Source organism: Talpa occidentalis, unplaced genomic scaffold, assembly GCF_014898055.3.
Source record: "Talpa occidentalis isolate TD23 unplaced genomic scaffold, MPIMG_talOcc4v2.1 talOcc4.5, whole genome shotgun sequence".
Classification (NCBI taxonomy): Eukaryota; Metazoa; Chordata; class Mammalia; order Eulipotyphla; family Talpidae; genus Talpa; species Talpa occidentalis.
In genome coordinates, this window is record NW_023604861.1 from 46,796,722 (window position 1) to 46,822,642 (window position 25,921).

Genomic DNA, 25,921 nt, shown 5'->3' on the forward strand with positions numbered 1-25,921 from the left:
AGTAAAGGGTATAAATGTAGCAAATTGGCCATATGTTAATAGAGACCAAAATTGGATGATGGCTACATTAGAAATCATTACACTAGTCTCTGCTTTATAAGTGTTTGAAATATTCCTTAATAAAAAGTGAATAAACAAAAAAACATAACTCATACTAACCAAAGATTGAATTTCACAGACACTAACCCATTGTATCATGCATTTTTTAACTGATTGGTGTGAATCAATTCACATCTCCCAGTGATCCTATGAATTAGATCCTATAAATTATGAAATCCATTCATAGCTAGATTTTAGAGATGATATTCCTTCTACATTAAGAGATGACAAATCTGAGACAATGGTAAAGAAACCTTGTAGTAATTTCAGGTATGATTAGTTAGATACAATTATGGCAGTAATTATAGATGATAACTGTCCACATGAGTATAACCATTCACTTACTCAACAAAAGAATGTCTACTATATGTCAGATGCAGCAGACATTTTGAAAAATATGAACAAAATTCCCTATGTTCTAGCGCTTCCAAACTAATGGGGAGGAGTTAATAAACAATATATATAGTAAGATGTTTGCAGATAGTGATAAATCCTTTGCAGAAAATAGAATTTCAAGCAGAATGTGAAAGAGTGGGAAATTGCTTTAAATAGTATGGGCAGGAAATGGCTAACTGATCGGAATAAGCAATAATAGGTGATTGGTAATCATTGTATTCTAGCAGGTTACCCTTTGACTGGTAATATTTTTCTGCCTTAACTGTAATGAGAGAAAAAGTTGAAGTGGTCTCTGCTGATTTATATTAGTACATGAAGAATTCTCAGAAAAAGATATACAGTAACAACTAGTTATAGGTTGCAGAACAAAGGACAGCTTCCTAAAAGGCTGAGACTTGTTTGATTTATCAAAATGAAGACTCAATTTTAGTTTCAAAAAAAAAAAAAAAAAATTTTTTTTTTTAATAGTAGCATGGCTTTTTTTTTTTTTTTTTTTTTTTTTTTAAAGATTTATTTATTTATTTATACAAGCACTGGGTACAGTCAGAAGCATGGGAGGGTGAGAGAATTCACCAGCGCCAGAGCGGGGAGCAGAGCAGGCAGAAGGACCGAAGTACACTGCTGAGGGGAGCAGCGGGCGGCAGGAGAGGTCTGCGCGCCATGTGGGACCCTCCTCTGGTGGCCAGGGAGCAGCCAGGGATCAAACCGGCGCTGCAGAGGCTGTGGGCCGCTTCGCAACCCAGCACTCAACTGCTGCACCACCGGGGAGGCCCTCAAAAATTTTTTTTGAGGAGCAATAGAAAAGTTTCCCTACCTATGGAACCTCTCATATCACCACCCACCCCCCAAGATAGTTTGTAACTGGGCCTTGCTGGAGGCATAGGGGTTAAAGTCTCAGCACTATCAAGCTATCTGCAGCTGCTGGTGCATGACTTCAATCCCCTGCCAAGGGAGCAAACCCACATGGCACAGCAGACCTCTCCTTTCTCTCCTGCTGTTCCTCTCAGCAGTGTATTTCAGTAGATCCACCTGTTCTGCTCCCCACTCGCCCCCCCCCACACACACACACCTCTGGCCTGCGCCTCAGTTCTTTTTTTTTTTTTTTTTAAGATTTATCTATTTATGCATACAAGAACTGGGGTACAGGTCAGAGGTGTGGAGGGTGAGAGGATTCACCAGAGACAGTGGAGAAAAGAACAGGCAGACTGACGGAAATACACTGCTGAGGGGAGCACCGGGCGAGGCAGGAGAGGTCTGCTGTGCCATGTGGGTTGCTCCCTGGCTGGGGATCGAACTTGTGCTGCAGTGGTTGCAGATAGCTTCATAGGTTGCGTCTTTAACCCCTTGTGCCACCAGGGAGGCCCCTGCACCCCAGTTCTTATATACATAAATAAATAAAAAATAAATCTTTTTTTTTTTTTTTTATTTATTTATTTATACAAGCACTGGGTACAGTCAGAAGCGCGGGAGGGTGAGAGAATTCACCAGAGCCAGAGCGGGGAGCAGAGCAGGCAGAAGGACTGAAGTACATTGCTGAGGGGAGCAGCGGGCGGCAGGAGAGGTCTGCGCACCATGTGGGACCCTCCTCTGGTGGCCGGGGAGCAGCCGGGGATCGAACCGGCGCAGCAGAGGCTGCGGGCAGCTTCGCAACCCAGCGCTCAACCGCTGCGCCACCAGGGAGGCCCCTAAAAAATAAATCTTAAAAAAAAAAAAAAAAAACTTGTGACAATTATTTCCTGTACTATTGCAAAAATTTGAGAATGGAAACGATAAGTGTAACTCTACTTTCTCAGTTTCATAATAGTGAAATATTGCGAAAGAGATGTTTACAGTTTTTCTGTTGACTTAAAATTTTCCAGAGAAAAAGAAATACTATTTTTAAAAAGTGAACTTGGTGTGTGTGTGAAAAAATGTTTTCAAAATTGTGTATTTTATTGTGGTTGCAATGATAGCTATGTACTTGTAGGTTATATTGTTTTCTTTTTTAATTGCATGTTTGAAATTCAAGTGATCCTTCCTTATTTTGGCTAGGTATTTGTTGACTGACCAGAACAGGATGCGAAGTGTAAATGACATCATGCCCATGATTGGTGCTCGATTTTATACTCAATTGGATGCTGCTCAAATGAGAAATGATGTCATAGAGGAAGACCTTGCAAAGGTAAAGAGTATAGTTAAAAGAGTATATATACACATACATCCATGTATATAAATATATACTAAATATAGTAATTGACTAAAATGATTTGTAGATATTTTGCCCAAACTTAGTTTATGATATTTTTTAATTTTTTGTGTCCTGTGGTTATTTTTTTCATTTATGACCTTGTTGTAGTCATGGGACAAAATCTCAATTTTTTAAAAAATATGTGTTGCTTGAATAATTCTTCAAGATGACTAGCTGCATAATCATTTAAGTATTGGGTTGGAAAAGTCATGATGACTATTTCAGCAAAAAAAAAAGAAAAAATGTCATGGCTTTTCTGACAATCCAATATTACTATTAAATGAAATGGACATGTTATCTTTAAAAATACAACCAAAATATGGGGGTATTAGGATTTATTGTTTAAAGGTCATAATAGTACAATATACCACTTTTTGTAAATTTGCTTTTGAAAGGTTCTGTTGGCTGAAACATTAATGTTCTCCCTCTTTTTAAAACATTTTATAGGAAGTTCAAAATGGAAGACTGTTCAGGCTTCTAGCAAAATTGGGAACAATCAATGAGAGGCCAGAGTAAGAATTTCATGTTTTTAGTTAATGCCACTATTCTATGTAACATGAATGAATATATCTTGTTCTAAGCACTTTTATTTGGAAAAAGAAAAACTTATATGGCGTGACATTGAAAGCCTATTGTTAGCTTTTAGAATGCTGTTTTTTAACCACAACCTGATATGGTTGCCCTTAGGGATTTCACATACACATAGCCACACAAAATACAAACTGTCAGACATCTCAGGTGTGGTTTGCAAATGAAGAAAGCATATTAGGACTGTTAAACTACCTCTGCCCTGTCTCCTTTTTGAAGTCTGGTCTATTCCGTTTACCTTGGTCAGATTAGAGACTTCAAAAATCACTAATTGTTACATGCTTCTTATTTTCTGTTGGTGCCATATCAGTGACGTTGGAAAGATATCACTATCTTACATTTTCATTTAGTTCTGCTTGGTCTGTAAGTTAATCATGTGTTCAAGGAAAAAACCAAGTTGATGTTCTGTATAACTGTCAGTGACATATAGCAGTTCAGCTATTGTCACCATAGTATGTTACATTTCAGAAATGTTAACTCTGTTGAGATAGATGACAGATAAACATTGCTTGAGGGATTTTTTGACCACAAAATTGAAGACCATCTTAAAGTTAAAAGACTCAATTAGTATTTCTCTAGTAACTTCTAAATGAAGAAAAATATGACTATATGTTGAATATTAAATAAGAAAAAAAAGCTGTTCTGGCATTTATTGCATTAAATTTTTTTTTACATGTATGCTTTGTGATGCTGTTTCGTAGTGTTTTCATTATTTAACTTAGGTAATGACTTTGTCTTGTGGAAAATGAATCTTATCTTTTACATTACCTTCCCTTAACTAAATGCACATACACTCACTCACATTCCACCACTTAGCCATTAAATTTTGAGTTAAGTCTTTATTCAGTAATGACATTTTTTATAACAAGGCAAATGTCATTTATCACTGTACCACACAGTAAATCATGAACATACTTCCTTTATTTTATAGTTTGTTTTTTGATATTTGTTTTCTGAGAGTTAATGATTGTCTCATACAGAAAATCGAGCAAATTAAGAATCATTTGCCATTAGTTCATTCCAAACTCTCTGCCATAGTTATACCTTTCCATATATTTGACCTTCCCATATGGTCAAAAATAGGTAACCTGTCAGTTTCTTTTTTTTTCCTCCCTCTTAGAGAAATTACCCTTGGAGCCCCTGTCCTTTTGTTTTCATCTGTGCTGAGTACATTTTAAGCCTGCTCACACTCACACTTAAGAACTGGAGCTTTCCTTCATGTTATTCTGAAAATTCTCATTGAATCTTTCTTTGTACTGGATACCATTTCTTGCTTTTTTTGTTGATTTTTTCCTTTTGATTTAATGGAACACATCTTCTTGTAGATTCCTGAGAAAGGTGAGTTTTTGTAAGTCTGAAAATATCTTCATTCTACTTTCACATTTTGTTGATAATATGGTTTGGTGTAAAATTCTAGATTGTCCTCAGAAAATTATTCATATGAACTAATCTTTTGAATAGATTATGAATAGTTTTTTAAAAGTATAAAAGGGCTTGCAATAAAAAAAAATTTCATACCTAAAGACACCCCCCCTTAACCCCAGTTCCCCCCACGAATCTTGTCTCTTGTATATACTTCACAAGTTACAGGTATGATTTCTTATCTTACTCCCACACTTTTTAATGTAATACTATAATAGCTAGAAAATCTCTTTTTTAAAAAAGATTTATCCATTTTTATACAAGAACTGAGGTACAGGCCAGAGGCGTGGGAGGGTGAGAGGATTCACCAGAGACAGAGCAGGAAGCAGAACAGGCAGACTGACCAAAATACATTGCTGAGGGAAGCAGTGGGCGGGACAGGAGAGGTCTGCTGTGCAATGTGGGTATCTCCATGGCTGGCTGGGAATCGAACCCACGCTGCAGACAGCTTCCAGGGAGAACCAGAAAATCCTCGTTTAATTATGTTTAATGTATACAAAACACTATTTTTAATAGTTTACAAATATGACCTAACTGAAACCACGTAGCAACCCTGTAATAAGATAGTATAAGCATTGCCATTTAACTGAGAAATGGAGACATAGAGGTTAAATACCTTGTCCAAGGTCAGATAGTAAGAATGTGAATCAGGATTGAAATCCAGAGAATAATTTTTAGGAATCTGTGTTATAAGTCACTCTGCTGTACTTTCTTATAGTTTATGTAGTAAACCATCCTATGGATACACTATAATTTATTTCTCCAGTTCTTTATTGATGGGCATTTTAATTGCTCTCAGTCTTTTAATGGTATAAGCAATGCTGCAGGGACTGACTTCTGCATACTTAATTTTGTGTTTTGTTGGACATATGTCCAACTATGATTGTGAAGTAAGTAGGTATGTTACTCCAATCCACTGCATTGGAAGGGTTTTCCAGTGAACAATGTGTGAATTTTTTACCAATACTTTTTTCAAACTTTTGTATTTTTGTTAACCTGATAGATGAGAAATTGAATTTCCAGGCAATTTTATTTTGTATTTACTCTGAATAAGCAGTTGCCGTTTTTGTTTTTGAGACATAATTCCTTTTTGTCTATTCATATCCTTTGCCTATTTTATTTGAATTATTTATCTTTTATTATTTATAGGAGCTAGAGAGATTTACCCTTTAGCTTGTGACTTTTCTTTGCCTCTGCTTAATTTTTTCCTGCACACATTTTACATAAGCAGTTTAATTGATTATATTTCTTTTATACTCTTGAATTTAGAACATGGTTAAAAAGACCTTTTCTACTCAAGATTATGAAGGAATTAAATCATTTTGCCTTCTCTCACTGTTTGTGCTTGTCTTTTGTCATCTTCTTTGCCCTTATTAGCTCTCTCCCCTTCCTTATGTTCTCTCTTTTTGTCTTTTCTTCCCCAACTCCATTCAGCCACACTGATCTTAAATTTGTCAAGTGTGTATGCTCTTTTGCACACTGATGCCTCTGACTAAAGAGGACCCTTCTCTGAGATGAGCATCCACGACTTCGTGTGGAAAACCTTCCTTGTCTCTTTCCCAGATGAATTTATGTTTTTGTTCTATATCATATTCCTTTTTCTTAATATGCAGTTATCTAAATATGCAATTACAGTTTTCTTTGGCAATTTGAATACCTTTGTTCCCCAGTAAACTATTAAGTTCCAAAGGTCTCTGAAAACCACAGTGGACATTTGGTTGGTTCTCCAATTCTTTGTTGCTCACTTTCACATCATCCCATGATGGTAGGAAACCAAAATCTACTTCCTTTTTGTTTCCTAAGTATTTCCCTGTTTTATGCTCACCAGTGAAGTGGAACACATATCTGATCATCTCTGACTAATGTGTAACTTAAGAATGGGAGGAAGAAAAGGATAATCTCTTTCAGCCTATTCCAAAGCTATCTAAAGATAATTTTCTTTCTTCCATATTTTATTTGATGGTAGGAACCTGAATAAGGAGATGTAAAATAGGGTGAGTGCCCTTTAGAATTGGAAACTGATCCTCATATATTTTCATATTAAATGAGGTTTTTTTTAAACTATGGTCAATCTGAACACAAAATTTAAAAAAGTAAGTTTTTTTAGTCTTCCTATTACTTTTGGATGATTAAAGAAACACCATGTAATAAGCCCACTACATTCTTATTTATTGGAGAAAACAATAAAATTAAACTAGTTTTAAGTCTGAAAATAAGCATGATAATAACATGAGAATACAGCATGAATTGTTAAAAGATAAAATATTAACTTCCCCCAGGTTCCAGAAGGATCCTACCTGGTCAGAGACTGGAGATCGTTATCTGTTGAAACTCTTTAGGGATCATCTTTTTCATCAGGTGACAGAAGCAGGTGCTCCCTGGATTGACCTCAGTCATATCATTTCTTGTCTTAACAAGGTAATTTGTGTCTGGACTTTGACGATATCGCTATTACAGTTTGCAGGATTGGATTTTCTACAAATGCTAAGAGATATAAGAAATCACTACATACTATAATATTTTATTAGTAACAATAATAATCTAATAATAATTTCCAGAAGAGAATTTTTTAACAACTATATGGATAATTTCAGAGCTTTTGTTGTGATAAAAATGACTGCCTCCTCTACCCTCCTTATATACCCTATTTTATTTATATTTATCTTATACACTCATTTTGTTATACCAATTAAAGCAAATAATTATGTGTTTAAATATTTTTAAAAAATTGAATCCCTTTCTCCTCAGTCACTGTGAATCATACTCACTGTCCTCTATGTTATCAGTTCATTTACTGTTAACTATGGTTATACTTTATCATGTGTTATAATAGTAAAAGCATACTGTGTCACTAAGTTCACCCCTTACAAATGGGCATGAATTGGATGATTAGATCGAGTAAATACATAGAGATGTCTCACAGATTTATTTGAGACCTGAGTTTTGTTTTTGAAAGTTTTGTTTTTGAATTTACAACAGAAGAATGGCATCTATTTTCTGTACAAATTACTTGAAATTTCAGAACTTGGAATGTGTTTCCAGAAGCAGATCTGAGCCTTTATATAGGTTTATAGCTAAATCTCTGTGATCCATAGGCCAAAACCATCCGGTGACGTGTTTTTGTATAGCGTATGAGCTAATAATAATTTTAATAGTTTTAAAAGACTACTAAAAGGAAAAAAGAAGAAAGAAAATGCTAAGAATATGTGACAAAAACTATACGTGGCCCTGAAAATTTAAGAGATTTATTATCTGGCTCTTTATAGGAAACATTTGCAGATTCCTGATCTAAATTGTTACTAAATTACAAATACAAGAGGAAAGCATACCTACTATAACCATGGTTTAGAACTGTTAACCTATAGTGTGCTGTTAGGAAAAATATTGTTGTTTTTCAAGCACTACTTTTAAGAATTGTTTAATAAATATTAGGATAGCTGAAAAATTAGAAAAAAAATACATTATTTTTAAAAATCTGAAAGTGTGACAGTTTTCTAAGAATGTAATAAATTAAGAAGGATGAATGGCCTTATTGATGATATAAAAATTAAAAATATACATAACTTATTTGGTGGATATGATGACAGAAGTTTACTGGTAAAATGGTTTGAAAGTTTGAGCCAATTTTAAACATACTTTAATGGATGAATTAATGAAAATAGGAAAGGCAAAGTTACAGTAAAAGTTAACCCCCAAAAGAGAACATTATAGCAAGACAAGTAAGGGTTAATACTTATGCTTTATAAAAAAAGACCTCGTTAAAATATTATTGGCAAATTCGGATATGTGAGTAAAAATCATAAACTCTCATTACGTATAAGAACGTGAGAAGTAAATGTATGAAAACATTTGGTAACAACAGAAACATAAATTAAGTTGATGACTATGTTCATTGCTATTTTTTAAACAAAACTTGTAAGCTGTTGCAGAATAAAGAGTGTCAACTGGATGGGATATGATGCAAAAAATATGGTAAGTATGAAAGATAGGAAGCAATATAGAGCAGTTTTGTGAAATACCTGAGTTGAAAAGGTGTGGATTCTGATTAGCATATAAAATATTTATGTACATCTAGATGATAGTCTTTTAATATTCACTTATCACCGTTGCACACTTTGTCCTAAAATAGATTATCTTCTGTTCTGATACGAACTTCATATTTGTCTATCTGTTTCAGTTAGATGCTGGTGTGCCAGAAAAAATAAGCCTCATTTCCAGAGATGAGAAGAGTGTACTTGTGGTGACTTACAGTGACTTAAAGCGTTGCTTTGAAAATACTTTTCAAGAACTGATTGCAGCTGCAAATGGTCAGTTGTAGTATTTGCTAAAAAGCACGCAGGACATGGCTGAGGAACTTAACCCATAGCAATTGCACTACAGCTGAACTGTTTTCATCATCTCATTTCACATTTGGGGAACAAACAGGAGATGAGCAAAGCTGCTTGCACTTCAGTCAGGTACACTGTTACTTGAAAAGAAGAATGTTTCACTTATCCTAGAACTGTGGCTACCATTGGGGCCACATCTGTGAAGAATTTATTTTAGATTAAGGAGCAACATTAGGTGAATGATGTTCCAGCTTTTGTTTTTTCCACTTGTATATGCACTAATTTTAATTTTTTAAAGACTTTTTTCTCATCTTTGAAATTTTGCCACATTGTATACTTATTAAGTGAAACTATTTGCAAGGACATTTTTGGGAAACAATGCCAGGCAGCATTTTTGTCATTGAGGGCTACAGAATTTGCTCTTTTGGAGATGGGTTGCCCTGAATGACATAATGGACCAGGTAAATAATTTCATAGAAGTATAGTGTCGTGCATAATTCTTGTAAGAGTATTGTATGCAAGCTCTGTATGCCACCCACTGTTCAATTTGGCTTTTGTTTTGCCTTTAAGAACCCACAAAGAGAAGTATCAGTGAAATTTTAGATATGAATTCCCCTGTTAATTGATATAAATCCTTTTTGAATAACGATTGGATAAAAGTAAGCGAAGGAGCACATAGAACTCTTTGCTCCAAATTTAGCCAGAGCCTTTTTGAAAAAAAGGTGTTTCCCTGCTCGTGAGATACATTTACATTTATGCAATTTTTTTTAATTGAAAAAAGTTTAAGAAATTGTGTTAAAGGTGTGAAGTTCAGGAGTATATTGCTTTAGGTTATTTCCAGTTTGCTTTTTGTATAAAGTTCTGTTCTTTGAACCACAGCTTTATTATGGTACTTTACACTGGATACAGACACAGAGACACTGTTCAGAAGATGAACTAAACAAGCAGTGGTCTGGCATCAAGAGCTTTCTGAAGTTTTACAGCCTGAATCTGGAGGGATAACAATCTGCTGTGCCTTTGCAGTCACTGCTTAGCCCAAAGTAATAGTACTTTTGATATTAACTTTAACTATGTGGGATATTCCTGAATAAGTCAATCTCAAAAGTTTGGGATTTTCCTTCTCTTAACTTTCTTAATATTTGGACTTGCAGTTGTCGCCAAACTTGGGTATTCATGGAATTTCTAGTTAATGAAATACCTATACTTTGATACTGAAGACTGCCAAATACATAGGAATTTTCTTTCTTAAAAAACAGAAGTGAAGACTATATCTCCTTTCCCAGCACTGAATGTTTTACTAGCACTGGGTGCTCACCCTGCAACTATGAAGAAAATGTGGACTCTCAAAAGGTCAGGAAAGACTTCCAAGCACTTGCAACTGATGTTACAGTCTTCAATTTTAATAATTAGACATATTTGTAGTTTTCAGAGAAGTTTTTAATATTTCTCTGTCCACTTTTTATAAGCTTTAAAATGATTTTCTCTGCCTTGAGATTTGCGTCAAGGAAAAGCACCTCTCTTCACCTGAAAGCTTTGAAGACTGGAGACACGCTTTACATGTTTTAACAAGTGTGTTTGAGTCCGTGGTTGGTAGCATCAGTTGTTGAGTTAAAAAGAAAATCAATTATTGCATTTGATCTGGATGGTTTTTAAAAGAACATGATGTTCAATATTCAAAGGATAATTAACAATTGCCACCATAATGTTCTTTTTATGTAAAAGGAACAAGAAGTTGGAGACATTAACATGCAAAGGTCTTTTACCATTACAGCTCATGTATTTGAGGAAGAGCAGCTGTCTTTTTTATATGTTTTTTGACAAATCATATTGTAATTCTTTTGTACAAAAAAGAACTACTTGTATTCTAGAAGAAATATGAAATGCTTAATTTATAAGCGGGCTGGAGATTTTTTCCAATATTGTTTTCTTTGAAAATGAAAGGGGATCATCTATTTTAGTTTTGGGGTTTGGGAACTTTTTGAAAATTTTAATTTGTGGACCAATGTTTTGTGAAAGCTTAGGAAGGGCAGGGGTAAAATAGGGCTTGAATTTTCATTCTTTATAGACCAGCAAACTTCCCTCTGCAAGGCAGGTTCAAATCACAAACCCAAAATGTTTGCATCATAAATGTTAGTTTGCTTCAGCCCCTAGTAACCTCAGGACTTGGTTTGAATATAAAAGGTAAACAGCTGATATGTTTTCATGAATAAATATTGTCAGCCAGAAAATAGTTGGTGTCAGGTAATATTTTTTTAAGCTTGTGTTTTATATTTATTTTTCATTTAGTTTTTTATTGGGAATGGTTTTCAATAGAACTCTGAGTTTCTGCTTAGGTGTTTTTTGGGGGAGCTCTCTTTTCCATAGTATAATTCCATTTAAGAGGTTGTCTGAAAGTTAGTTTTTTTAATTCATAGGAAGATTTTAATATCTGAGAATAGTCAAATTAAGGATATAAACTTCCCATACCTTCCTGTTATGACCGATAAAAGCACAGAGAGGACAACCCCTGAAATCATGTAACATTGGTCATTTCAATTTTTTGTACCTATTTTAAATTCTGTTAGTATATTTACTTCATTGTAAATATTTTTGAGGGTACCTTTGTATTTTGCTTTTGACCTTGGTTCTGTGATTTGGATGTGCAACTTCCCTAAAAAACACCGATATGTTAAGTTCTAATGTCATGGTCCCAAAATGGGTTTTCTTCATCTTTAATCCTGTTTTCAGTCTCTTATGTGTACAGCAGTATTTTTAATAAAGAATTACAGAGAGAATTTTGTCCTTTTCTTTGTACCAATTCATTTAACAATATGATGATTGAGATTTAAAATGTTTCCCATATGCTTTGGAGAAATTTTGCCTCTTTGGATGAACTAGTGGCAGATTTATTCATTAATGTATCAGATATTTGTGAAATGCCCACTTGGATTTGTTCTGGACACTGAAAATGCAGATAATTGATATTTACCAAATATAGTTATACCCAAACATTTCTATATAATAGAGAACACCTACTTTTGTGAACGAATAAGGAATAATGTATAACTAGACTTTGATTCAGCATGTAATTTACTATACAGGTGAAGGGTGCTTCTCTCCACAAATCCTCTAGAAATACTATTCAGAATTTAACTAAAGAAAGCATGGCAAAATGTTGACATTTGTTGAATCTATGTACTGAGTGGTTATTGTGGAGGTCTTTCATGTAGGTGGTCTTTGGTGTAGAATGATCTTGGGAAGACTCCATGGATACTCATCCTAATCAGAATGGCTAGGGTAGGTTCAAGGGGAAGGCAGATGGAGACTAGTCTGCTTAGAATGGAGGATGTGAGGATATTGTAGGTTTATTTATTTTTTAAATATGTATTTATGCATAGAAGAACTGGGTGTAAACCAGAGGTGCAGGGGTAAGAGGATTCACCAGAGACAGAGTGGGGAGCAGAACAGGCAGATTTACTGAAATACACCGCTGAGGGGAGCAGCAGGTGTGACAGGAGAGGTCTGCTGCACCATATCTGGGTCAGCTCCCTGGCCCAGGATCGAACTCAGCCTGTGGAGATGATAGTGCTGAGATTTAACCCCTAGGCCACCAGGGAGGCCCCAGTTGTAGGTTTTTGTTTCTTGTCTTTTTTTTTTTTCCCCAGAAAATAATAAAAAGATTACTAAAACTAAGCCCGTGTTATATCTGATACACTCTAGTAAATAGAGCTGTTATGACCAGTTACTCCTTCGATGCACATTTGAATGAAATGGGGTTCCCTTGTTTATTAGATATTTATTGAATGCCTATTCTGTCTGGCATCAACGGAAGAATTCTGACCAAGCAGACAACAATTTACAGAGCTGCTGCCTTAGCAGGAAGAAGACAAAGTACATGGTACATCGAGAGGTAATAGTGATTTGAAAGAAAATATAGGGTAAGGATGTGGGTAGGATTGCCAGATTTAGCAAATAAAAATATAAAACACAAGATTGAGTTCGAATTTCAGGTGAACAATAGTTTTTTTTTTAAGCATAAATATGACAGTTGTTACTTGGGATGCACTTACATTAAAAAATTACTTGTTTATCTGAAGTTCAAATTTAACTGGCTGTCCTGTGTTTCATCTTTCAACTCTAGATAGGGAGAGTATGATTGTGGTGATGTCATTTCAAGTGGGGTGGTCTGGGAAGTCGGGCTCACTGAGAATGTGATATTTGAGTAAAGATTTGACATGAAGGAACCAACCGTGCAGATATGTGAGGGAAGAGTGTTCCAGGTCAGGAGACAGATCAGAAGTATTTGAGGAACGGTAAGGCTGTCAATGTAGCAATATTAGAGTAAGTAGAAGGTGAAATCAGAAAGGTAATGTGGAAGGAGGAGTTTCATGTAAACCATTTTAAGGCCATTTGTCTTTTATTTACAGTGAAAGGAGAAGCTGCAGGAAGATGTTGAGCATAAGAATAACAAGATAGAGCCTTTAAAAGGGCTCATTTTGGCTATTTGGAAACTTGTGTTTCAAGTAAAAGATGATGTGATAGTAGTAGAGGTGGTGTAAAGTGATGGGATTCTGAATTTATTTTAAAGGTAGAGCCAGAGGATGTCATAATTTATTGAGTGTGGAATTAGAAAGGAAGAGAGAAGTCAAAATGGCTATTAGGATTTTGGCCTACTGGGCCTCCCCTGGTGGCGCAGGTGGTTGAGCGCCGTGCTGTGAAGCTGTCCGTAGCCTCAGCAGCGCCTGTTCAATCCCGGGCGGCTGGCGAGTGTCCCACATGGCGCGCAGACCTCTCCTGTCTCGCCTGCTGCTCCCCTCAGCAGTGTACTTCGGTCCTTCTGCCTGCTCTGCTCCCTGCTCTGGCTCTGGTGAATTCTCTCACCCTCCCGCGCTTCTGACTGTACCCAGTGCATGTTTAAATAAATAAATAAATAAATCTTTAAAAAAAAAAATAAATGAATAGATCTTTTAAAAAAAAAAAAAGATTTTGGCCTACTGCTGATTGGATGGAGGATTCTACTCTGTTAAGAGATTGTTGTAGGAATGAAGGGGTTTTTCTAGGGTGCTGCATAGGGAGGAGGAGGAAGTAAGGAAAGACAATTTGGAGTTTCATGTGCAGTCTGCTTTGAGAGCTTTAGTACATATTTTTCATCGTTGTTTTGTCAAACAAGGGACTCCAAATTTGATGGCCTAAAACAACAATTTATTATCCGCACGGGTTCTTTGGGTCGGGAATGTGGGCAGGGCACACCCAGGATGGCTTATCTTTCTGTCATTATGTTTGGGACCTCAGCCAGGAAAATTTCAGTGGGTTGGGGGCTGAAATCATCTTATCTGGCACTTGAATGACTAGTAGGGTGGACTCAGTTTGGGGGCACCTACATATGGTTTCTCCAGGCCAGGCAACTGGGTCTCTAATGGGAGCTTTTGCGGAATGAGTGTTCCAAGGAACTTGGGTGGAAAGGGCAAGATCTTTCTGACCTGGACTGTGATCACACAGTCACTTCTGCCACGTTCCGTTGATTACAAGTGAGTCACAAAGCCAGCTCTGATGCTAGAGGAGAGGAATTTGATGGGGATGTGGCAAGGGCACATCACAGAGGCCATGTGAGATGGGAACATTTTTGCTGCTATCTTTGGAAAAAAGACTGCCACAGCAGATGTCAATTTAACACACACACGTGGGAGTTTGGAGTTTAGGAAAGATACAGTCTATAAATGTAGATGGCTGGTCATTATCATATAGGTGTCAACTGAAACCTTGAAATTGGTGGAGCTGGTAAAGGGAGTTAGTATAGACTGAAGGAGCAAGAGCTCAAAGGCAGAGCATTGGGGTAACGAATAATGTTCAAAGGTCAAAGAGAAAATGAGTAAGAGAGACAGAAATGACCAGTGAGATAGGAAGAAAATGTGAGATGTACCGGAATCAAAGGTTTTCAGGAAAAAGGGTCAAGTTACTAATGGTTCGAGAAAGACTGAGACTAAAAATTGGCCACAGATGTAGAGATACGGAGGCCACTGATAGCCTTATCAAGAGCAGTTTCCGAGAGTATGAGAATGAAAGCTTGGCTTAAGTGAGTTTAAGGTTGCCTGGGAAGCAAAGACAGGGAGTATAACCAACTCTTTCAAGGAATTCTGCTGTAAAAAGAAATAGAAAAATAGGGTGGTACCTGGAGGGAAGGTAGGGATGAAAATTCCTAAGATGGGAGAGTTAATAGCATGTTTGTATGATCTGGTGGAAAAGGAAAAAATTGATAGGTGTGAGTGGGGTGTAGTTGGGGGAGCAGTGTGCTTGAGTAGATGAAAGCAGGGCTCAAGTGCACTGGTATGTGTTTGGAGTTGGCCATCTAAAGAGAAGGTAGGGTCTCCTTGGTGGCGAAAGGGATTAAGCACAGCACTGTGAAGCTACCCACAGCCACTGCAGCACGAGTTTGATCCCCTGCTGGCCAGGGAGCTACCCACATGGCGCAGCAGACCTCTCCTGACTTGCCCGCTGCTCCCCTCATCAGTGTATTTCAGTCAGTCTGCCTGTTCTGTTCCCCACTCTGGTGAATCCTCTCACCCCCTGCATCTCTGGCCTATGCCCGAGCTCTTGTATGCATAAATAAATAAGCTCTTTAAAAAAAATAAAGAGAAGGTAGAGCTTGAGTACAGATGCTCACAGGTTGATAGCTGTGATGGTGGGGCCTGAAGTTCTTCCTGTATTACTTCAGTTTTCCCATTGACATGAAAAGTATACTAGTAGTATCTGTCACATTAGATTGCTTTGAAAATTCAATGAGTTTATTCCTCTAAAGTGCTTGGAATAGTTGGTTGTAGATAAAGTTGATATATTTTAATCTAAGATTAAGTCCTTACTCCTTTCAAAATAGGTTCTTCTAAAGTTGTAGTAAATTAGTTTTTTTTTTTCATTTTTGAAAAGGTGTTGAGTAGCGTACACACATGCATATGCACACACACATAAGTTTGCAAATAAGTGTATAGGTCAGTGAATTATCACAAAATGAATACATGTATGTACTATATCCAGATCCTGAAGAGAATGCTAGTGTTTTCTAGTTTTGGGTTTTTGTTTTTTTTTTTAGGTTTGTTTTTTCCTCCCTTAAATGTCCTTAGTTCAAAAAGTGCAAGACCATTCTATGTTAAGACCCAGAATGTTTTTGAAGTATTTCCTGGCCTGTGAAAACCAGAAGTCTATGTTTAACACCAAGGAGTCCAATAAACCTTACTGGGCCATCCTTCTGAGGAATGAAAAAAAAAAAAAAAATTCCCAAATGTATTATAAGTTTCCAGAGTCATGAGAAAATTTTTAAACTATGATGTGACATCAATTCCTTGAGCATTCTTCAAATTATTTTCCTAACTGAGTGACTTAAGTTATGAAAACCAACAATATTTCTAAAGGATTTCAGATATTTGGAGATAAAAGTGCCCTGTGCCCTCCTCAAATAACCACAAATTTGGGCCTCCCCTGGTGGCGCAGTGGTTGAGTGCTGGGCTGTGAAGCTGCCCACAGCCTCTGCTGCGCAGGTTCGAACCCCAGTCGCTGGCAAGGGTCCCACATGGTACACAGACCTCTCCTGCCACCCGCTGCTCCCCTCAACAGTATATTTCGTCAGTCTGCCTGTTCTGTTCCCCGCTCTGGCTCTGGTGAATTCTCTCACCCTCCCGCGCTTCTGACTGTACCCAGTGCTTGTATAAATAAATTAATCTTAAAACAAAAAACAATATTTAAAAAAAACACAAATTTATTAAGATTAGTCATTGATTCCTTTCCTCACTTTGCCCCAAAGAAAGTAGACCTGTTTTTCCTCATAATGTCTCCGATGTAGTTCCTCAGCATGTTACTAGGAAAGTGATAATTTGACCACTTCCTAAGAAAACGTATTGGTTATTTATTCTATGCCTATTGGTGATTATCTAAATTCTTTTTCTTTTCCTAGGATGTAATCCACAAAATAAAACAGAAGAATTGTTTATTTAGTGCACTTTTCTTAGGGAATTTGTGTGTCTTAGGCTTTTGCCTAATTATTTTGTAGGGTTTCCAGCATAGGACCTCCAGTACATATGCACACACACATCCTGTAATTATGGTAATTGTCTGTTAGCTGAAAATTAGTGTTTGGGGAAGTCTGCCTCTTTTAATTGAGGTCACTTTTCATCTGCAGCCAGCACTTGCGCTCAGTCTGAATTTTGTGAGCTTACTCATTTTGTCCTGATAGGGAAGCTCTTTGTCCTCTTAGCAGTGTTTGCTTTATCTTTTTTGTAGTGTTTCATAGTGGACATTTAATGAGCACAGCTCCCCCTCCCCCATGGAATCCTATGATCCCCTCTTTTCATTGGTAAGCAAATCAGAGGAAATACATAGATTTTTTTGGAAGTTAATTTTATTATATGAAGATAGTATACAAAATACATTCATAGTGACTAGAGCTATAGGACCAACTTATGTCTTATATCTGCAGCATATATTCTTGGTTTGTATAAAAGTAACTTTAAAATTCCAGTTTCCTTAAATAGTTAAACATAACACACACACATACATATATATGTACATAGAGTTGCTACTGCTGTCAGTCAAAGACACACTCTTTCTTTAACCAGTACTCTAGCAGAGTATCTCATGTTTGACAGTGTTACAAGCTGGGAAGCAAAGCATACCTAGAAGGCCGAAGAAAGATTTTTCAGAATTTGGACAAATTTGTTCCATGGGATAAATCTAAGGTCTGAGCATCATTCCTTAGACTAACCAGATAGGGACTTGCAAATGGTTTTAGTCCTGTTGCATCGTGCTGTTACACACTATCTTAAAAATCCTGAAAAGAAGTGCCGCTTCTGTAATTGTCAGTGCCCGCCATTGCTATCATAAATGATAGCAACCATAAATGGTACAAATACTACCATCAGTTAAACAGTGTTTTAATTTCAGTGCTGTTTTAATGAGCCAGTCCGTGGCAAGTACTTTGCAACTAGATAATAGTCATCATTTGCATGCTTCCATTTTTCTATGTTAATTCTGCCGACAGAATAATTTTTCGACTGATGGACTTGTGGGAGCCACAAATCTGAGTCTGAAGAAGCTGAATTAACATAACTCTATAGGTTTTCTGTTCTTTTGGAAAGATGGTATGAGTAAGGTCTCTTGATTAAGAATTATATCTCTGAAATCAAGAATTTATATGTATAGCTAAGGGTTTTCTTTGTTATCACTAGTGGATCTTTACCTGATTTGAAAAACAGAATTGATTGAGGTCCTTATTTTCCCTACTTTGAACCTCTTTCTGCTTACTTTACTTATACCACTGCCGGTAATTATAGGTGGTTTGTGTGCATAGAAAGAAAAGAGAGAACAAAGCTTTGATCCCCCTCCTGGCCTGGTCCTCATTTTGTCTGGACTGGCTCTTGGTAGGAGGCTTGACTCCAGCAGAACCTTCAGCCAAGCACCCACTGCCTCACTTGGGATGTGCCAACTTTCCCATCTCTTCATACAAAGAACCTTAATTCAAGAATGTAACACAAAGGAAAGGAAACAGAAATTCTTCTATTACTTATATTTCAGATTCTAGAGTCAGGTTATATGCATAAAGGGAAGCACACTCTTCTCCACCTGAAGCAGCAATTTATCATTGCCTGTCCAACTTTGGCTGGCTTCAGAAGGTGCAGCCTTCCTCAGTACATGGCTTCGGCCAGTTGAGAGGTTCAGGGTCCATTGACCTTTGAATCCTGAAAAGTAGGCACCCTTTTGTACCCTGTCTCCCTGTTTCCACCATCTTCAGACCCAAGGCAGGGTCCAAAACATTAAAAGAGGCTTTTCACTGAATGATGGTTAATATCCTGAGTTCCAATTCTAGAAATACCTTTGCATAAGTTACATATCACCTCTTTTTCTCAAGGCGTATATAAAGTGCTTAATAAACATTGGTTAATGCTCTTCCACACCCATCCAGGAGACTAGCATGAGACAGAATTCTTGTTACATAGAGACATGGTTGGCTTCCTATCCTTTAAGTTCCAACTGTTTCAGTGAGTTCGTTTGGTTGGTATAGAGAGGAGGTTTTTTTCACTGCCATATTTTTATTTCATCTATCCTACTTTGGAGATATATATATATATATATATAACTCCTCCACAAGGATTCCTTAGCTTCTTGTTAGAGTTAACTATACAATACCTAAAATGGAATTGTGTCTTAACTACACATTAATATTCAAAACAGAATTGGACATTGTTTTTGAAAGTGGTTTTAAGCCCAACAGATACCCCTAACAGACCAAACTTGTTCCAGTTTGCTTACTACGAGCAATCAGCTCAGTGTCAGGCCATCGTGCCATGGAGCCAGCTGAGCTAAGGCTTGGTTTCCAGTGTATCTTGCTAGAGGAGCCCACAGTATGGGCTCAGATTTGAGCATCACCCTCAATGCTAGAAAGAAAAATAAAAATGTGCCATGTATGGGAATGGGAGCAGAACCAATCTCATAACAAAATTTTACAATTTATCTTGTAGTTCCAAAAATATTTTTGTCCTCTTGCCTCTCAAGAATCCAGAAAATATCCCTCTATTCTGTCTGCTCCCCAGCTGGGTTCTTAAGTCACTGCTGACATGGTTGATGGCCACCTTCTCTCTACCCATATGCATAGCTTCAATTTTTCTTTCTCATGCCTTGTCCTGTTCTCTCTTCCTTCTCTGTTTTCCATTCTCCTTCTCCCATGTCTTATGTTCACCAGGGGACCCTAGCGACATCACTTAGTCTGGCTCCTGGTTCTAGGGCTCCAGCGTCTGGCCCAACGGGGCCAACTCCTGTATCCTTGAAGCCCCTCCGCCCTGAGGTTTGGGGGCTGGGGGCTGAGGGGGGGGTAGGAGGAGCAGGGCAGGGGAGTCATTGGGCTGAGAAAGGGTTTCTCTAACACACTGAGTAATGTGCGGTTTTAGCAGTAGTGTTCTTCACTTACACTCTCTGGGGTTACATTCTTGTTAGTCAAAAGGGAAAATACTGCTGTGGAAAGGTAAAAGTGTGAATTTATATATGTATAATACTGATAAAAGCTAGTTTTCTGGGGGTAGAAATACACATGTGGGTCTAAAGTGAGACTGTGTCAAACTTTAGACAGGTGGGGTGGAATATAAGACCACCGAGTTGTAGTCAGGGGGAGGAGAACAGCAGGAAATCTTCTTTTCCAGCTCTGAGTTGTCATATGTAAATCTGCGCTTGCCTTTGATGTGCCCGCAGCTGGAGTGGCAGAAAGTAGGCCTGCAGAGGTCAGAAAGCCCGGACTCCTTGCTCTTACTGGTGACTCTCAAGCTAAAGAAAGAAAAGAAAATGAAATCAAATGTACAAAATTGGTTTCTTGAAAACAAAACACTGAAGTCCACTCTTCTTTGTGAGCTATTTGTTCACAACTGTTCTAGAGTTATTGAGCCGGATGCTCCTTGTTTTAGAGCTGCCCACAGCTGGCTCTCAGTTATCTGTGTTGTACAGCATTGGCAGAGTTGACTCATTCTTGGTGTTTACTACTTGGTCCTTCAAGGAAAAGTCTGCTGGCCTCTAATTTAGATGAAAGAGGAGCAGATTCTGTCTCTAGGTGAGACAGGAGCTGCCATTTATTTGAACCCAGAAGGAAAGGAAGGTCTGAGAAGACAAGGCCCACTGTCCCGCACGATTAGTAGGTTGTGACTAGCCGAGAACAGCTGAAGCGGTCCTCAGGGCATAAGTCTTTCTGATGGTGGTTGCTGCCTGCAGTCTGTGCAGGGCGGCATGCTGGGGTCCAGGGGAAGCCTCCATTTGGAAGGCCGGGTTCTCGGATGGCATGCCTTAAGACTGTGAAACAGGGCCTCCGCAGTGGTACAGCGGTTGAGCACTGGGTTGCAAAGCTGCCCGCAGCCTCTGCAGCGCCGGCTGGATCCCCGGCCGCCGGGGGAGGGTCCCACATGGCACACAGACCTCTCCTGCCGCCCGCTGCTCCCCTCAGCAGTGTACTTTGTCAGTCTGCCTGTTCTGCTCCCCACTCTGGCTCTGGTGAATTCTCTCACCCTCTCTCGCTTCTGACTGTACCCAGTGCTTGTATAAATAAATAAATAAATCTTTAAAAAAAAAAAAAGACTGTGAAACAGTTCTGTGACATCACAGTACTCAGACATCACTGGCCCAGTGCACCATCATGGGCGAGCACTCTCTCCCGGCCCTCGTGAGCAGGTCTTAAGCCTGGTTGTGCACTGTTCACAGATGGGTGTATCAGGCTTCTTTACACCTGAGGCACTTTACTTAATGTCTTTGCTGGGATTTTCTCCATGGTTTTACTTTATCAACCCATTTTTCCTTTCCAGAGTTTGGTGTTCATACCTCTGATTCTGTCTTCTTTCTTGCTCTCTTTGGGGAAAAAAGTGCTTTTCTGCAATACCTGAACAGTACAGTTCAGGAGCACAAGTAGCCTTCCCATAGCCCTGTTCAGCCATGTCCCCCAGCACCCCCTTCATACCCCTCCATCAGCTGATCATAGAGAAGATACCAGCTTCCTTACTCAATCTTTAGTGAGGCTTTGGGTTTGCTCTCGGTCCAGGTGAAGCGCTTCAGCAACGGGGAGGCCAGCAGAGTGCTACTGTCCACCTGGTAATCCTGGCAGAGAAGAGAGGAGAGGGTTACACGAGTCGCTTGACCCAGAGGGGCCCATGGCAAGTCTGGGGGATGGTATTAAATACACATCTGAAGTCACTGTAGGCTCTGCCCCATCCACAGCCCCTGCCTGTGCCTGCACCTAAGACAAAGCATTTTCTCCATTTTGTTAACACTAAACTTTGTCAGTTCTGAGTAATGCCATCCCAGTGATTTTGAGACTTTTCTTCTTGAAGGTGAAAAAAATAAATTTAAATAAAAGGAAAGTCACAGGTAATAAGTGACTGTGTTTTGTAGTAAACTTTTATGTAAATCAGCGCATAAATACAGTAAAACATTCTGCAGACGACCATTGGCTATGGGTGTGCCATGTTAGGCAAAAATTGTAAGGAATTACAAAAGCATGGTTTAATTTTTTTTCTTGAAGATTCTGTGGAATTTGTAGGCCTTCCTTGTTCATGGTTTCTAGCAATTCCATTTCCTCACTGGCTTCTCTTTAGCACTGAGCTTACACAGAATCCACATTTTTCCATTAATACGTCATTTCCAGTAAGTGAATCCTAGACCTTTTTCCTGTTACCCTTTGAGTCTCTAACTGGCCATGTTCATGTCCTCAATTATCAGTAAATATAGTGAGGCCAACAAGGACACTATCATATTCCCCATTGTAATAAGGAGTGAGGGTTGCAGGTAAGAGAAATCTTTAGTGTTGTGCTAAATATCATTTCCTTGCATTTAAAACCAGTATGCCAAGCAGCACAACAAAATTTCCAGCTAGTTGGCCTTTGTATTCTGCAGCTTATTTGTGATGTTTTAAACTTTTAAAATCCTCTTCTCTTTATCTGGTGTATCTGAAAATGTTTTACGCTTTTCAATGGTGACTGTGCTGTGTCTCAAGGCCACACTGGGTCACACCTCCACACCGATGCTGTTAGTTTTCCAGGTCTTATGCACATGAAGCTCTAACCAAGCACACAGCTTTGAATTCCTCTACTGCTCTGAAAGGAAGCCTCCATCACTGATAGGCAAGAAGCTTAGAAATACACAATGAAGTTTCCTAACGGACTAAATTATGACCAGGCAAGACCTGGAATAAATTCTGGGTCATCTTCAAACTACGGAATCTACTTTCAGATCAGACTCTGCCTAACTCAGTCCAGTTGTCAGTCCCCTGGCTTTGTCATTTCAGCTCCTATTGACTCCAAGACATCCAGTTTGTGCTGGATGGGGTCTGGCAAAGGGTCCTGCCAGGGTGTGCTGAGTAGGCAGACTCTCTTACTCACATCAAGCATGGAGGTGGTATTTGGTGAAAGTTCTTCAAAAGTTTTGATTTTTTCCAGGCTCATGAAATTGAATGCATTTACATATCTGATGAAGAAGCAGAAAGAATTATCAAGATGGGAAAATAATGTTCAGCTTTGATTCATCAGGAGACCATAGGCAACGTACTCCAGCTAAGATGAAACAAAATACTTGGAGGAGTCACCTCCTCCCCTGGAGGCTGAGATTCTGCTGTGTTCTTGTAGGAATTCTGACAACAATGCTACTGACTCCATGGTGATTTATCCACATTACATAGTTTGGAGGAAAACCTTAGGAGCACCCAGGAAAGACTTCAGTAGTTAGACCTCTGGTGCCCTGTGGACACACAAACTGTCAGATCTAAAAAAGACCTGAAACATTAGCCGGTCAAACCCCCTGCATCACAAAGGAAGCAAATGTTGCCCAGAGACGTGACAGGGCTGTATAGTTGCCTACTTCCTAAAAGGATGTGAGGCAACAAATAAAATGGCTGTCAAGGCCACAGCCGACTTAATGGTATAACTGAGTAGTAGGACTAGTCCCCTATATTCTGTTCTGTTATTAGAGAATGGGAGGAATGAGTAGTACTTGCGTGATTTCACTATCGCTACCTTCTGATGTCTGTAGCTGATCTATGATCTATTAGAAAAGACCATCAGAGAGACCACAAGAATACTCCTAAGACAAATACACCTGTTGATTGAGTTTCTTAGTCTGATATGCTGTCACCATGTGAAAGTCTGACTTCTTAGGCAAGCTCCCTGTTGGGCCTAAAACAAGCAACATACTGGAAAAGGCCCGTGTCTTCTCCCTCACCTGTGATCCCCTCAGCCCCTGCCTATTTTATCTTTAAAAAAATGGAGATTTGTCTGTTTTAGTCTCTTGAACTAGTTGTATAGTGTGAACAGAGCTCCTGACCTGTAGCCCATGAATACAAATCTGGATTGGCTGCTAGGCTTCCAGGCCTGTCAGACACGGCTATCATCCTTTTCATATAGCTGCAGCTCCTCCCTATGCCTTTGCTGGTCACTGCCAAGTTTGGCTGCACTGAAGTCAAAGCCCCAGGAGTGTGTCTAATGCAGATACTAAAAGACCCACAGGAGAGTCTAGCAGGCCTAAAAGGTGTCCTGACTGCAGAGAAACAGAGAGGGAGTGACAGAATGCCTGGGGAATCAACTTTTAGCCACACTGTTCTGGCAAGCTGTCCCCCAAGAAGCCTTCAGGTTTCCATTCATGTAGCAGGAATAATAGCTACTTAGTGGGTTATTTCAAGCATGCAAAGATCCTAGCACGGTAGCAGGCCACAGTTAGTGTTTGTGTGTCATTAGTATTGATGCCTGGTACATGTGTCTATTTGTATATCTGTGTGTGTGTGTGTGTGTGAGTGAGGTACATGTGTAACTGTTAGTACTAATGTGCATGATATCCATGTAACCATAGTACTAAAATGCAGACCTCTACCCAGCACCGAGTGGGAGCACTCAAATGTGTCTTCCTCTTTCCTAACTCTAAGCCCTCTTTCTGATGTTTCAGCAAAAATGCAAAGAGAAAATGACACACATCTAGACTATATAGACAAGACAGGGCAAAATGTTAAATGCTAATTTTTGGAGGTGGGTATTTTTGAAAATTTTATGATAGAAAGTTAGGGAAAGAGAGTCTTACTTGGGCCTCCCTGGTGGCGCAAGTCATCAAGACACAACCTATGAAGCTTTCCGCAGCCACCGCAGCACAAGTTTGATCCCCGGCCAGGGAGCTACCCACATGGCACAGCAGACCTCTCCTGCCTCGCCTGCTGATCCCCTCAGCAGTGTATTTCAGTCATTCTGCCTGTTCTGCTCCCCATTCTGTCTCTGGTGAATCCTCTCACCCCCCCACACACACCTTTGGCCTGTACCCCAATTCTTGTATGCATAAATAAATAAATCTTAAAAAAAAGAGTCTTACCTAATATCATCAGAACTTCCTGAATTAAACTTTGGCGCTGAAATATCTTCCTTGAAGAAGTCCTCAGCAAAGGCAGGAGTTGAGTATGTAAACCCACTACTTCCTGTCAGTATGGCATTCAGTGGGATATAGTCTTTACCATCCTAAAATACCAAGATAGAGTTCCAATGGCACAATTTACAACTGCAACTTATATCTGTGGAACAGTCTATGAATTTCAACTATAATTCTCACAATCTCTCTGTTATGTTTGGGAAACTGTAATTCTGTGTACACACACACACACATATACATGTACTCACGCCCCCCCCCTTTTTTTTACTACTGATCACAGCTGTTGTAGGATAATTATTAAAACAAAAACACAAAACAACCTCTTGAGTTACACTGAAAGGATTTCAAAGGCATTTGCGTAGCTAGATAAATTCATCTTTACCTGTTGTACATTTGCTTGAAGCAAATCACCAAGTTTTTCCACCAGTTCTGCAAATCTTGGCCTTTCTTTTGGATCTTTGTGCCAACAGTCCAACATGATCTGATAGCTGTTAGGTGAAGAACAACAAAAAGAGCTGGAGAGCAGTGGTAAGTACATAGATTGTCCTAGATATCAGCAAAGAAATAGGTATTGTCACACGGAGAGAGAGTATGCTTTTGTCTTCATTTTCGACTTGGGTATGCACTGCCAATGCATAAAAGGCTGTTTGGGGCAGTTGTGCCATAGTAGAAAATGGGCCCATGAAGGTAGACTGACAAACCCTCAGAGCCCACCAATACCCAAGTTCCCAACTCCGTGGATTCTGTAAAGGGGAAGGTGTGGATTCTCCTGTGAATAAAGCAGAGCTATTTGGAAAGGAAATACCACTGTTATTATTTGTAGTTAATTGTAAAGTATACTCCCCATCTCACTGTCAAAAACAGGATAGTGTCCTTCAAGGAAAAATGTTAATATAGCCACAAATATCAATGGTGACTACTTGGCAGTGCTCTCTACATCCTGGGCTGTGAGGAAAGTCGACTTGGGCTGCTT

The 25,921-nt window shown here is 38.7% G+C and overlaps 2 protein-coding genes across 2 annotated transcripts in view; one reads left to right on the forward strand and one right to left on the reverse strand.

Annotated features, from left to right (window-relative positions):
* The window catches only part of PAN3 (poly(A) specific ribonuclease subunit PAN3), a 120,479-nt gene extending 108,648 nt beyond the window's left edge, over window positions 1–11,831 (forward strand). The window contains 4 exon segments of the mRNA XM_037527076.2: window positions 2,527–2,656; window positions 3,170–3,234; window positions 7,012–7,150; window positions 8,910–11,831. Of these exon segments, the coding sequence (XP_037382973.1) occupies window positions 2,527–2,656; window positions 3,170–3,234; window positions 7,012–7,150; window positions 8,910–9,050 (475 nt within the window). The 3' untranslated portion in view covers window positions 9,051–11,831.
* Window positions 11,832–18,718: 6,887 nt separating this feature from the next.
* Window positions 18,719–25,921, reverse strand: part of FLT1 (fms related receptor tyrosine kinase 1) — a 171,043-nt gene continuing 163,840 nt past the window's right edge. The window contains exons 26-30 of the mRNA XM_037527077.2: window positions 25,331–25,436; window positions 24,895–25,037; window positions 22,929–23,013; window positions 21,554–21,648; window positions 18,719–20,337 (exon numbers count right to left, since the gene is read on the reverse strand). Of these exons, the coding sequence (XP_037382974.1) occupies window positions 20,139–20,337; window positions 21,554–21,648; window positions 22,929–23,013; window positions 24,895–25,037; window positions 25,331–25,436 (628 nt within the window). The 3' untranslated portion in view covers window positions 18,719–20,138. The remainder of the gene's footprint in view (window positions 20,338–21,553; window positions 21,649–22,928; window positions 23,014–24,894; window positions 25,038–25,330; window positions 25,437–25,921) is intronic.